Raw genomic sequence first — 14,790 nt, 5'->3', positions numbered from 1 at the left:
TCATTGCTGAGGTGACCCGTAGCACATTTCATTGTACCGTTGACCCGGTGTTAACCTACATATAGAATAAAATAGAATAGAATAGAATAGAATAGAATAGAATAGAATAGAATATGTTTATTGTCATTGCACAAAACTGAGCAACGAAATTCCATTTGCTTCTCCTCCGTTAAAAGAAATACAACACAACAACCAATACACATATATACAGTTAATAGTAAAATAATAGATACATTTTTTAAAGAGTTTAAAAGAATTTAGCGGTATTCCTCGAAGTTACTTCTTGCTTCCCAGTGTTCACTATTGGAGTTAAGCTCTTTTACCGCACATGGGTAGAAACTATTTTTTAGTCTACAGAGCCTGCAGAGACCTGAGTCGCCTCCCCGAGGGTAGCAGAGTAAAAAGGTGGTTGGCAGGGTGGGATGTGTCCTTCTTGATATTTATGGCCCTGCGCAAGCATCGGGCCTTGTATATGTCATTCAAGGAGGGCAGGTTAGCGTTTGTAATGCGCTGCGCAGTTTTTATAATTCCCTGCAGCGCCCTCCTCTCAGCCACAGTACAGCTGGCAAACCACACCAGGATTCCATAGGAGAGGATACTTTCCACGGCACATCGATAGAAGGACAGCAGCAGCGGCTGTGAGACGTTAGCTCTCCGTAGAGACCTCAGGAAATACAGCCGCTGATGAGACTTCTTCACGAGAGTGACGGTGTTCATTTGCCATTTGAGGTCCTGGGAGATGTTTATTCCCAGGAACTTAAAGCCAGTGACTCTCTCCACCATGTCTCCTTTGATGTATAATAATGTATGGGATTTATATAGCGCCTTTCTAATACTCAAGGGATAATAATACTCTAATATAAGGGAGCAGGTTCCTCTCTCCTCTTCCTCCTGAAGTCAACGACAAGTTCAGGAGGAAGAGGAAAGAGGAACCTGCTCCCTTGACAAATAAAACTGAACTGAACTAAATTGCCCCTGGTGTGTAGGCAATGGGATAACATAGAACAAATGTGACGGGTAATCGATGGTCGGCACGGACTCAGTGGGCCGAAGGGCCTGTGTCCATGCTGTATCTCCAAACTAAGAATAAAAAACCCACTATAGTGGAAAATATCAAGCAAAAGCCCAAAGACCCTAATGAAAGCCAGGCTATTTGTCGTTTGGAGTTTAGTTATGGTTCAGTGTTCAAAAGCCTGATAGTTCAGGGAAGAAGCTGCTCCTGAATCTGGACTTTACAGTTATCAGAGTCCTATATCTCCTTCCCGATGGCAGGAGTGAAATGTGAGTGTGGCCAGGGTGGCGTGGGTCCTTGTTGATGTTGGCTGCCTTTTATACTAAACCAACATGAATCAGTCTTTTTAAATGTTGTTATTGTTCCTGTTTCAGCTACTCAAGATGCAAGTGGAGTGTTAAATAGTAATGGGACATTATTACAATTCTTATAGCAATGGGAAACGTCAACTCTCCCTCTGCCTCCACAGATGCTACCTGACCTGCTGAGTTCTTCCAGCACTTTATTTTTTTTGCACCAGATTCCATCATCTGCAGTCTCTTATGTCCAGATGAATTCTATTTTCTTCTTCTCACTCCATTCCCGTTAACTCAGATTCAGATTCTACACACTAGTGGGCAATTTACAGAGGGCCAATTAACTTACAAACCTGCACATCTTTGTAATGTGGGAGGAAACCAGAGCACTCAGAGGAAACCCACGCGGTCACAGGGGGTTGTTTAAGATCTGCAGATGCTGGAAAAATCGAAGGTAGACTAAAATGCTGGAGAAACTCAGCAGGTGAGGCAGCATCTGTGGAACGAAGGAATGGGTGATGTTTCGGATCAAGACCCTTCTTCAGACTGGGAGAATGTGCAAACACAGACAGCACCCGAGGTTGGGATCTAACCCAGGTCTCTGGCGCTGTGAGGCAAAAGCACTACCCGCTGCGCTAAAGAGGGTGGGGAAGAAGGTGGGTGGGAAGGGGATGGGGTGATGTGGGATAGAACGGTATGTGTGGGGGAACAGAGTGGATCGAGGGACACAGGGGAAAGTCAAGTCAAGTCGAGTCAACTTTATTTGTCACATACATGTACAAGATGTGCAGTGAAATGAAAGTGGCAATGCCTGCATATTGTGCAAAAACTACAGTACAGAACAGCAAGTTTACCTGAAATTAGAGAGTTCAGTGTTGGGGTTATAGTTTGCAAAGGTTGAATATGAGGTGCTGGCACTTAACAATGGAGGAAGCCAAGGACATGAGACAAAGGAACAGAATTAGGCCATTCTGCCCAACAGGTCTACTCCGTCATTCAATCATGGCTGACCTGTTTTTCTCATCCCAACGCCATTCTCCTGCCTTATCCCCACATGGCATTTGACAACCCTTCCTAATCAAGAACCTACCAATCACCCAATGACTTGGCCTCCACAGCTGTCTATGGCAATGAATTCCACAGATTCACCACCCTCTAGCTAAATAAATTCCTCCTGGTCTTCAATCTAAAGGTATGCCCTTTTATTCTTGAGGCTGTGCCATCTGGTCCTGGACTCTCCCACTACTGGAACCATCGATAGTCAACCGTTCCTTATTACAGCAAGACTCTATTTTTGCCTGCATTTCAGTAAAATGTCCAGGTCCACTCTAGGTATTTCATTATCTGGTAGGTTTCATTGATATTCCCCAATTCATTCTTCTGAACTTGAGCAACGGGTGCATGTGGGAATGGAGGGAGGGACGGTGATTGGAATGACTACCTACCCTGTGTGGGATCTCACTGTATACAAGTTCTCACTGACTCGGCAAGGGGAAAGAGGGAGGGAGGTTTTACCATTGGCCGGGATGCTTTTTCGTGTGTTATAAGGAGGGGGGAGGAGCTTACGTCTTTGCATTAACCGCGAGTCCTTTTTCTTTCCTCCCCCCTGATGCTTGTGCTTTTTACTCTGTCGCAGAGAACTGGCCGGCGCCACAAGACTCCAAACAAGTTTCAAAGTCCAATCTCAACAAACTCGGTGAGCGAGAGCCAAGCGACGCGAACTGCTGAGCTGGGAAGAAGTGTAGAGGCACGCAGTGTACCGGCTGCCTGCTGTATTTTTTTTTAATATACCTGGAACTGAGAGCTGGAACCTTGGACAAGGTCCTGTGTGCATGTCTTAGAATGAGAAGGTAGAAATAACTTACATGGAACTCTTATGTCATATCTCACTGGAAATCAGTGACATTGCTTTGCCAGCAAGGCGTGCCTGTTCTCAATCTCTGCAAGAAAACTGCCCCTCTTTAAAAAAAACATTGTTTTTCAAATATATATATAATAGTTTTTAAAACCCCCATTCTGGGGTGGAGAGTTCTGGTTCACGCCACCGGCACCCACTCTGGACAACATGCACACACAACTGTCTGGATTCAGTTAACTGGATCATTGTGGAAGGAGAGAGAGGAGAAAAACACCAAGATTCCTTATGAAGGAAGCAAATGTAAGTAAACGTTGAATCCACTGCGATCCCGCGGGCTGGAGAAACGGGTCTCTCTAGGAGAGAGAAGGACAGAGAGGGTGGTGTGGGGTGTATGTGTGTGTGTAGGGGGGTGAGAGAAGCAGGTTAGCATTTCCGTGTTAGACTCTACCACATGTGTGGAGCGTCGACCTGAACTCTTGCAGGTGGGGATCCTGTCTAAATGTCGATTTATTTGAAGATTTTTAAAACCTTAATTCCGGGGGAGCTGGGGACGAACGGAGTATCTCTCTCTCACTCTCTCTCTCACACATTCACACGGTCTCACCGGCGTAAAAGCAAACTCGAGAACCAGCACTCTATCTCGTGAAACTGATTCTGCAGTCGGAAGCATTATTATTGCAGAAGTGCCCCTTCTGTTCTTTGGGAACGTCTAGCCAAATTGTAACGTGGCATAAGAATTAAGATCGAGCACGCAGCAATTGTTAGTAATCCGAACAATTCACAGTGAGCCCGGCGAAGGATTGTTCACTGGTGTGTAGGAAGGAACTGCAGATGCTGGTTTAAACCGAAGATGGATGCAAAATGCTGGAGTAACTCAGCGGGACAGGCAGCATCTCTGGATAGTAGGAATGGGTGTAGTTTCGGGTCGAGACCCTTCTTCAGACCGGTTCTATATCTTGCAAAACAGATTTTATATATATATATATATATATATATATATATATATATATATATATATATATATATATATATATATATAATATGTGTGTGTGTATGCAGGCTGGGTTACTTTATATTTTAATATAAATAAACTTCAGCAAATACCACTGTTGGGGGGGGGAAAAGTGAAGTTATTTCACCAGAAATCAATTCTAGAGTTTACAATCTATACACAGGTTCCATGGAAAAAACATGATTTCAAGAATTAAGAATCAAGAGTGTTTAATTGTCATATGTGCCAAAAGGAACAATGGAATTCTTATTAGCTGCAGCACTGCAGGCCTGTAAACACAATGCACACATGTAATGTATAATAAACACAAAATCAATAAATCCTGTTATAAATGTCTGGTATCAGGCAACTGAACTAAAGAGTGGTCTTGACTAGATTATTATACATTAAATGATCACTAACTAGAGAGTGGCCTTGACCTACTATCTATCATAAGTGATAGGAGTAGAATTAGGCCATTTGGCCCATCAAGTCTATTCCACCATTCAATCATGGCTGATCTATCTCTCCCTCTTAACCCCATTCTCCTACTTATTCCCCATAGCCTCTGACTCTGACACCCGTACTAATCAAGAAATATCTCATTGGAGACCATCGAACTATCTTTAATCGGTCTTCATTGAACATTTTTTGTTGTTTATTAGGGGTTTTCAGAGTACTATATTTGCATATCCGTTGTGCTGCTGAAAGTAAGAATTTCATTATTCTATTTCTGTACATCTTACAATAAAACACATTGGGTTCTTCATCTTGCACAAAATGTCATTCCCTTTATCCTGTATCTGTACACTGTGGACAGCTTGACTGTAATCATGTATAGTCTTTCTGCTGACTGGATCAATAACCACAATACTGATGCAAATAAAAAATCCCAAATCCTTAGTTTCACACAGAGAGGGTGGTGGGTGTATGGAACGAGCTGCCAGATGGGGTAGTTAAGGCAGGGACTATCGCTACGTTTAAGAAGCAATCAGACAGGTACATGGATAGGACAAGTTTAGGGTGACATGTTGGTCGGCATGGGCAAGTTGGGCTGAAGTGCCTGTTTCCACGCTGTAGGATGCGATGCAAGTGAAGACGGGGTGATCCATTTGTCTGTGTGGAGTTTGCACATTCTCACACAGTCTGTCGTTTTACCCCCAGGTGCCCCAGCTTCCTCTCACATCTACAGACTTGCCAGTTTCTAGATTAATTTGCCATTATAAATTGCACCGAATGTAGTTGGGCTGGTGGGAGAATTGGCGGGTGAGGGATTGTGTGATAGATCAGACTACATGGAATTAGGAGAGGAATAGGATTGATGAGGTAACTCTGAATGATAGCACAAACTCAGTGGGCCGTAAATCCTTAAAACGTAGGCGCAGAAATAGTCCAATCTGCCCGTCGAGTCTGCTCCCCCCCCCCATTCGATCATGGTTGATCTACTTTTCCGGCTCAACTTGGGCCAGATGACTTCCTCCAAGGCTTTATGAATCATGAGAAGAAACAAAATCTCTGCTTTCTGAGATCCCATCAACATCAAAGCTGGTTTCCAGCCAAATCATTATTGGCATCGGTACAAGTTTATTATTGATGCATGTACGCAAGATACAGTGAAAAACATATTTGAGTACATCAGGTGATGCAAAGGAGAAGATGAACAGAGTGCACAATATAGTGTTACAGCTACAGAGAAAGTGTAGATTTGTTTTTAAAAAGTGCAAGGGCTGCAACAAGGTTGATTGGAAGATTGGGTATTTATCTTTTGCTTGATAGGTCCATTCGAGAGTTTGACAACAGCAACTGTTCTTGAATTGGGTGGAATGTGCTTTCAAGCTTTTGGTTTAGTTTAGCTTAGAGATACAGCGCTGAAACAGGCTCTTCAACCTACCAAGTCCGCGCTGACCAACAATCCTCGTACATTAGCAACATCCTACACCTAGCAACTCTACTGCTGCACCACTGTTTGTATCTTCTGCCCATCAGGAGAGGGGAGAAGAGGGAATGGCCAGAGTGTGTGCTCCTTGATTGTATGGCTGTTTTTACGAGGCAGCGTGAAGTATAGATGGAGTAGATGGAAGGGCGGCTGGTATTTGTGATGGAATGGGCTACATCTACAGCTCCCTGCAATTTCTTGCGGTCTTTGAGAGCAGAGCTGTTGCCAAACTAAGCTGTGGATTCGACATTCTATGTGAAATAATAGAATACATGAGAGCGTTTGAGATCATATATCATCCCAAGGTGAGGTGAGGATGATTTTGTCCCTGAAGTCAAGGCAGCCCTTGACTAAGTTGGCATCAAAAAGCCCTGGTAAATAGAAGTCAACGTGCTTCAAGGGGAAAGCATTCAGATGGTCGAAGTCTCACTTTGCACCAAGGAAGATGGCTTCATAGATGGAAGTCAACCAATCCTGCCCCAAGAACGTCATCACCGACAGCACGGTGGCACAATGGTAGAGTTGCTGCTTCACAGCGTCAGACACCCAGGTATGATCTTGACCTTGGGTGTTGCCTGTACAGAGTTTATACATTCCTATTATTGATGCATGTGCCCGCAATACAATGAAAAACATATTTGAGTACATTAGGTAGTGCAAAGGAGGAGATGAACAGAGTGCACAATACAGTGTTACAGCAGCAGAGAAAGTGCAGATTTTAAAAAAGTGCAAGGGCTGCAACAAGGTTGATTGGAAGATCAGGAATTCATCTTTAGCTTATGATGGGTGCATTCGAGAGTTTGAGAACAGCAAGGATGCAACTGGTGGTACGTGCTTTCACGGTAGGCCGAAAGGCCTGTTTCCGCGTGTATCTCTAAACGGATCAATTAAATTCTTACAAGTAAGCAGTGTTGAGTGCTCAAATTCTTACAAGTAAAAATGTCATTGTTCTGTTCTCTGCACATATGACATTTAAATGACTGTAAACTAAAAATATACAGTTAATGTGTAATAATCAGAAAAAATAAATTAATTAACATTCATAATACTATTTGACCACAATTGTGCAAAAAACAAAGTCCATTGTGCAGTCAAAGACACAGTCCATAGAAGATCAGCTGCCAAGCTAGTCGTTTTCAGTGAAATGATTGGCTATGGATGGCGAGCTAAGGGATCTACAGGAAACTCTGCCTTAAAGGCAGCCAGCATCATCACAGACCTACACCTCCTGGCCACGCTCTCCTTTCACTCCTGCCATCGGGAAGAAAGTACAGGAGCCTGAAAAACATAATGTCTAGGTTCAGGAGCACCTTCTACTCAACAATCATCAGGCTATTGAACACTACCAACACGAACTAACCTGTAACTATGAACTCTCTTGGTCGCACTAGGGCCTTTGGGCTTTTGTTTTGCATTAATATTGTTTTTTTTAATTTAGTGAACATCTTTTGGTTGTATTAAGATATTATCTATTGAATACAGAGTTATGCTACTGTGAATAAGAATGTAATTGTTCCGTTTTGCTACATGTGACAATTAAACAGTCTGGACTCTTGATAAACATCCTTTGTAAAAGTACACATGTTCTCCAGAGACTTGTTATTGTCGCACTGAGGAGCGGTGCTTCTGAATCATCTAAACCAAAAGGTGGCTGTAATCACAAACTAATGACAATTGAGAACGGGAATCTCAATTGATCTCTTCCACGTTCCTCACCCTGTTTTGGGAGTTGCCGTGAGTTATGGAACAACTGGGAATGTTGACTGTGTAGGAAGGAACTGCAGATGCTGATTTAAACCGAAGATAGACATAAAATGCTGGAGAAGCTCAGCGGGACAGGCAGTATCTCTGGATAGAATAGAATAGAATAGAATAGAATAGTTTCTTTATTGTCATTGTAACATGAACCATGTACAACGAAAGGAATGGGTGACGTTTGGAGTCTGAAGAAGGGTCTCGACCCGAAATATCACCCATTCTTCTATTCAGGGATGCTGCCTGTCCCGCTGAGTAAAGGGCCTGTCCCACTTGGCGTCATTTGCGCATCATGCAGATGGCGCGCGTAGATTTTATACATCCCAAAATCCTTCGGTGCCACGCGCGATCGTGCGTCACTGCCTACGTCACCATGCGCTCATCACGTGCATGTCACAACGCGCGCGTCATGCGTCGTGACGCGTAAATGATGTCGCGTAAATGACGCACAAGTGGGACAGGCCCTTTACTCCAGTAATTAGTGTTTGGCTTTTGGGAAATTGACTGAAGCATTCCTCGACTGACAAGACCATTAATTGCTTTGACCCTGACTGCTTCTTTGTAACCAGATAACAATCTTACTCCCTCTGGATTGTACAGCTTGAGGCAGAGGGGGGCTTGTTCTGTCCGATAAGAGATCACATGCGATTGCGAGAGTCTAAGGAAAAAATGTCAGAAGTAAAGCTCTTGTGATTTGACCCGCAGAATTGCTAGTTTAGTGTAGTTTATTGTCACGTGTACCAAGGTATAGTGCGATGTAAAGCGCCTTGAGTATTAGAAAGGCGCAATATAAATCCCATCCATTATTATTATTATTAACCAGTCAGCGGACAGAATAGGGGCCATACCGTGGTGCAGCGGTAGAGTCGCTGCCTTACGGAGATCTGGAATCGATCCTGATTACAGGTGATGTCTGTATGGAGTTTGTACGTTCTCCCTGTGATTGCGTGGGTTTTTCCCGGGTGCTCCGGTTTCCTCCCACACTCCAAAGTTTATAGGTTGTGTGGGTTTCCGCGCTGTATCTCTAAAGTCAAGAGAACCTCTTCACTCTTAAAGCACCAGGGGGAGATAAAATGAAATGCACCTTGCACCAAGAATCTGGAAATGCTTGTTGCCAGTCATCAAAGTAAACAATTCATCCTAGATGCAATAAGCGAGTTTGGTATTCTGGCTGCGTATGCCCAGGTCATAGGTGACTCGCGATAAACATTCTCGGCAGCTGACCTGCTGCATGGAAACAGACCTACGTTTGATCCGTAGTCAGGATGGAACCTGGGTCTCCGGCGCTGCAAGCGCTGTTGGATTGCGACTGGACTGTCCCCGTCCCTCCCGAGTGTCCCATCCCTGTCTGGGTACGGCTGGAGATGTCCGGGGTGACCCTGGAGTGATGGGACACTGGGCCAGAGCAGTGGTGGCCCAGGCTTACAGCCAGCGTGGAGAAGAAGCGCTAACTCCAGCTCAACTCTGCCTGTCCTGCCGGGTTAACCGACAGCCCTGGGTTGACGGGACACCAGCCTGGAGCAGTGGCGACCCAGGCTTAGAGCCAGCGTGGAGAGGAATCGCTAACACCACTGCTCCGGGCTCGTGTCTTGTCGGTCCAGGGCTGTCGGTTAACCCGGAGGAACAGGCAGAGAGCTGAGCTGGAGTTAGCGCTTCTTCTCTGCACTGGCTTTAACCCTGGGCTGCCACTGCTCCAGGCCGGTGTCCCGTCAGTCTAGGGTCACACTGGACATCTCCGGCCACCCCCGGTCAGGGATAGGACACTCGGGAGTGAACGGTCCAGTAGCAATTCAACAGCGCTTGTAGCGCCGGAGACCCGGGTTCGATCCTGACTAAAGATGAAACGCAGGTCTGTATCCATGCAGCAGCACAGCTGTCGAGAATGTTTATTGTGAGTGATCTTTGACAAATCCCATGATTCCTTGCGTTTTTCAGAATACCGAACTCAGTTAGTTATTTTTACTGTCAATTTGGAACACAACTTGAACTGTTCACATTGTGGACCCGGAGGAGTCCAATCCCAGCTGTGTAAAACATCTCATTGAGTCTGAAGAAGGGTCCAGACCCAAAACCCGTCTCCAATCCATGTTGTCCTGACCCGCTGAATTACTCCAACACTTTGTGTTCTTCTCAACCACATGCTCCTGCCTTCTCCATGTAACCTTTGACGCCCTTACTAATCAAGAACCTATCAATCTCTGCTTTAATACCCAATGTCTTGGCCTCCACAGCCGTCTGTGGCAATGAATTCCACAGGTTCACCACCCTCTATCTAGAGAAATTCCTCCTCGCCTCCAGTCAGGATTCCAGCATCTGCAGTTCCTGGTGTCTCTCTTGTATGTCTATTCAGTTCAGTGCACCTGTCCATGGAAGGGGGCCATTCAGCCCATTGAGTCTATGCCGGCTCTCTCAGTAATCCTATCCATCCCGTCCCTTTGCCTCTGTCCCCATAATCTATTTCCTTTCACATGCGCATCAAATTTATCCCAATTCACTTACCTGTTTCCTAGGACAGGGGTGATCTATGGCATTCAGTTAACCTGCCAGCACATCCATGTATTTGTTGGCATGAACTGCAGATGTTGGTTTATACCGAAGATAGACACAAAGTGCTGGAGTAACTCAGCGGGTCGGGCAGCATCCCACGAGGAAAAAGGATAGGTGACGTTTTGATTGAGAACCCTTCTTTCACAACCCCTGAGAAGAAGGGTTCCGACCAGTACATCTATATATCTATGTTTAACTAGACAAAGTGGGACCCATTGGGTCCCAGCATCACACGGGAGGGCTGGTCCCCCAACGCAATACCAGGGAGGGGGGGGCTATCTGGAGCGCTAGTATGGGTGTTGTGCGCTGAAGGGACTGGTTTCCAGAGGGTTAGTATGGACATTGTGGGCCGAACGGATTATTGGTTCCGGCTTTGTGTCACCTGACTAAAATATCCTTTCTTCAGTCAGTGTCAATATTTGTCTAATCACACTCGCGTATAAATGTATGAAGTGCCCCAGATTGTTACGCGGACTTAAGCCCTACCTTTGACCTGAAAAACGCCTGTGTATTTGGCTCAGAAGGTTGCAGGACTAAGACCAACCAGACCTTTCCAGTGTAGTTAAAGCTGTTGAATCAGAGTTCAGTTTAGAGATACAGCATGGAAACAGGCCCTTCAGCCACCGATTCCGCGCCGACCAGCGATCACTCGTTCGCACTAGTTCTATGTTATCTCACTTTCACACCCATTCCTTACATACTAGGGTGGTTCAGCAGTAAAACTGCTGCCTCACAGTGCCAAAGACCCACGGGTGGTGTCTGTACAGAGTTTGTTCGTTCTCCCTGTGACCACGTGTGTTTTCTCCGAGTGCTCCGGTTTCCTCCCACTCTCCAAAGATGTGCAGGTTTGTAAGTTAATTGGCTTACGTAAATTATCCCTAGTGTGCAGGTTGGAACTAGTGTACAGGTGATCGCTGGCCGGCGTGGATTTGGTGGCCCATGTTTCAACGCTGTATCTCTAAACTAAACTAAACTAAACACTAGGGCTAATTAACCTACCAACCTGTATGTCTTTGGGGTGTGGGAGGAATCCTGAGCACCTGGGGAAAACCCACACTGAAAGTGCGAGCCCCACACACAGAGCATCCGAGGTCAGGATCGAACCCGGGCCTCTGGCACTGTGATGCAGCAGCACTACTAACTGCGCCACTGTGCCACCATTTCTGCATTCAGATAAACATCCCTGAAAGCTACTTCAACAACAGAGAGTGGGGTGCCTGCTTGGGATTGCCGTTACTAAAAAAGATCAGCTGGTAGTTTTCACGTTGTGGTCTGGGATCGCCGCGCTGGACAAGGCCATTCCAGCAATGTGGAAGTGGCCACAATTGAAGCAGTGTTTCCTTAGACCTTAGACTTCGGAGATAAAGTGTAGAAACAGGCCCTTCGGCCCACCGAGTCCACCCTGACCAGCGACCAGCAACTCTATCTCTGTGCCATTGTACTGCCAAGTTTTGAAATGGTGCAGTACAAAGGAAGTAGATTTGTTAGTGGTCTTGAGACACGCACGCATTTTCTCTTTTAAGCTTTCGATCTGCTCTCTTCTTGCTTGGTCAACCATGGGTTCCGAAGAAGGGACTTTTGAGAAGGAGTTTCCCAATCGTTGCACAACAAACAATTGTACACAGGTCATGAAGTCATTTAAAAAAAAAAAAAAAAATCCTTTTTTAAATGCAGTTTTTAAAAGCACACACAGCTCCTAAATGTAGCACCAGCTACAGTTGCTCTCAGACAAGGTTTGTCACGGATCCTAAGTTGCACACTACCCTTCTGTTCGTCTCCTTCCCATAAGATCATAAGACATGGGGGCAGAATGAGGGAGGCCATTCAGCCCTTCGAGCCTGCTCCGCCATTCGATCACGGCTGATCTATATTCTCCTCTTAACCCCATTCTCCTGCCTATCTTTGATACCCTTGCTAATCAAGAATCTGTCAATCTCCGCCTTAAAAATACCCAGTGGCTTGGCCTCCACCACCATCTGTGACAATGAATTCCACAGATTCACCAGCTTCTGGCTAAAGTAATTCCTCATCCCCATACTAAATTCCCCATTCTCCCTTCCACTTCCCACGTCATTTCTGACAAGCTGGCTCGGATAACTCTGGCAGTATGACTTGCGGTGCAGCAGGTAGACCCGCTGCCTCACAGTGCCACAGACCAGAGTTCGATCCTGATCTCGGGTGCTGTCTGTGTGTGGAGTTTGCACGTTCTCCCTGTGACCACGTGGGTTTCCTCCGGGTGCTCCAGCCTCCTCCCACGTCCCCAAAACGTACAGGTTTGTAGGTTAATTTGCTTCTGTAAAATTGACGCTAATTTCTTGGAAGTGGATGGGAAAGTGGGAGAACATAGAACTAGTGTGAACGGGTGACTAATAGTCGGCGTGGATTCATTGGGCTGAAGGTCCTATTTCCATGCTGTATCTCTAAACTAAACTAAACTAAAATGAAGGTCTCGATCGGAAACGTCACCTATTCCTTTGCTCCATAGATGCTGCCCCACCCGTTGAGTTTCTCCAGCATTTTTGTCTACCTTTGATTTTTCAAGCATCTATCGTCCTTTTTTTAAACTAAAATTGAAACTCAGCAAGGAGGTCTTGACCAGGCCATTTGAGAATTATGTACAGTTCTCGTCATCCCATTACAGGCTTGATGTGGCGGCTTTGGCGAGGGTACAGAAGAGTGGCAATAGTGGTCTTAGAGGGACTTTGAAATATTCAGGGAATGGAGTGATATGGATCATGCACAGGCAGAGGAGGTTAGTCTATAATGGTTAGTCTCGTCAAGCCTGTAATGGGATGACGAGAACTGTACATAATTCTCAAATGCCGCCTTACCAAAGTGCAATAAAGCTGCAACACGATTTCCCGACTCTTGTATTCAGTGCCCTAACCACTGAAGGCAAGCAGACCATGCGCCTTCGCCACCACTCTATTTCCTTGTGTAGATGTCAAGCTGCTGATACTAACCTCACATGTAGCGTCCGTCAAACACAACAATGTCGTTGAAGACAAAATAGCCTGCAGATGCTGCCATCCTGAAACAAAATCATTGGCATCATGTTTGTATACAGACATTGTGAGCTGAAAGACCTCTTCCTCACAATAACCTCACATCTATCCACATTAAACTGCATCTGCCCTGCATCTGCCCACTCACCCAACCTGTCCAAATCAACCTGCATCCTCATAGCATCCTCCTCACAGTTCACACTGCCACCCAGCTTTGTGTCATCTGCAAATTTGCTAATGTTACTTTTAATTCCTTCATCCAAATCATTAATATATATTGTAAATAACTGCGGTCCCAGCACCGAGCCTTGCGGTACCCCACTAGCCACTGCCTGCCATTCTGAAAGGGACCCGTTAATTCCTACCCTTTGTTTCCTGTCTGCCAACCAATTTTCTATCTATGTCAGTACCTTACCATGTGCTCTAAATTTGCTCACTAATCTTATCAAATGCTTTCTGAAAGTCCAGGTACACTACATCCACTAGCTTTCCCTTGTCCATTATCCTGGTTACATCCTCAAAAATTCCAGAAGATTAGTCAACCATGATTTCCCCTTCGTAAATCCATGCTGACTCGGACCGATCCTGCTACTGCTATCCAAATGTGCCGCTATTTCATCTTTTATTATTTACTCAAGCATCTTCCCCATCACCGATATCAGGCTAACTGGTCTATAATTCCCAGTTTTCTCTCTGCCGCCCTTCTTTAAGAGTGTGATAACATTAGCCACCCTCCAATCCATAGGAACTGATCCTGAATCTATAGAACATTAGAAAATGATCACCAATGCGTCCACGATTTCTAGAGCCACTTCCTTAAGTACCCTGGTATGCAGACCAGGCCCTGGGGATTTATCAGACTTCAGTCCCATCTGTTTACCCAACACCATTTCCTGCCTAATGTGAAACTCCTTCAGTTCCTCCGCCACCCTAGATCCTCTGGCCACTAGTACATCAGGGAGATTGTTTGTGTTCTCCTTAGTGAAGATGGATCCAAAATACCTGTTCAACTCCTCTGCCATTTCCTTGTTCCCCATAATAAATTCACCCTTTTCAGTCTTCAAGGGCCCAACTTTGGCCTTAACCAGTTTTTTTTTTTACAGTCATACAGCGTGGAAACATCTACACTAGTGTCAGCTGCCAGTGTATGGCCCATATCCCTCTTAACCTATCCCATCCATGTACCTGTCCAAATGTTTCTTAAACATGTTGATAGTACCTGCCTCAGCTACCTCCTCTGGCAGCTCTTTCTATACACCCACCACCCCTCATCTTAAACCGATGTCCTCTGTTTCTCGCTCCCCTACTCTGGGCAAGAGACTCTGTGCGTTTACCCAATCTATTCCTCACATGATTTTGTACACTTGGAGGTTGGACAAATTTGAATTGT

General features: G+C 45.3%; 1 protein-coding gene across 2 annotated transcripts in view; it reads left to right on the top strand.

Moving 5' to 3' along the window:
- The first annotated feature begins 2,868 nt into the window (after positions 1-2,868).
- The window catches only part of LOC116984001 (kit ligand-like), a 66,495-nt gene continuing 54,573 nt past the window's right edge, over positions 2,869-14,790 (top strand). For both annotated transcript variants that reach the window (XM_033038024.1, XM_033038022.1), the window contains exon 1: positions 2,869-3,466. In XM_033038024.1, coding sequence (XP_032893915.1) covers positions 3,452-3,466 — 15 coding nt within the window. In that variant the 5' untranslated portion in view covers positions 2,869-3,451. The remainder of the gene's footprint in view (positions 3,467-14,790) is intronic.

This window comes from Amblyraja radiata, chromosome 19, assembly GCF_010909765.2.
Source record: "Amblyraja radiata isolate CabotCenter1 chromosome 19, sAmbRad1.1.pri, whole genome shotgun sequence".
NCBI classification, from domain to species: Eukaryota; Metazoa; Chordata; class Chondrichthyes; order Rajiformes; family Rajidae; genus Amblyraja; species Amblyraja radiata.
The sequence above is the reverse complement of the archived record's forward strand: the minus strand, read 5'-3'. Positions and strand labels throughout refer to the sequence as shown.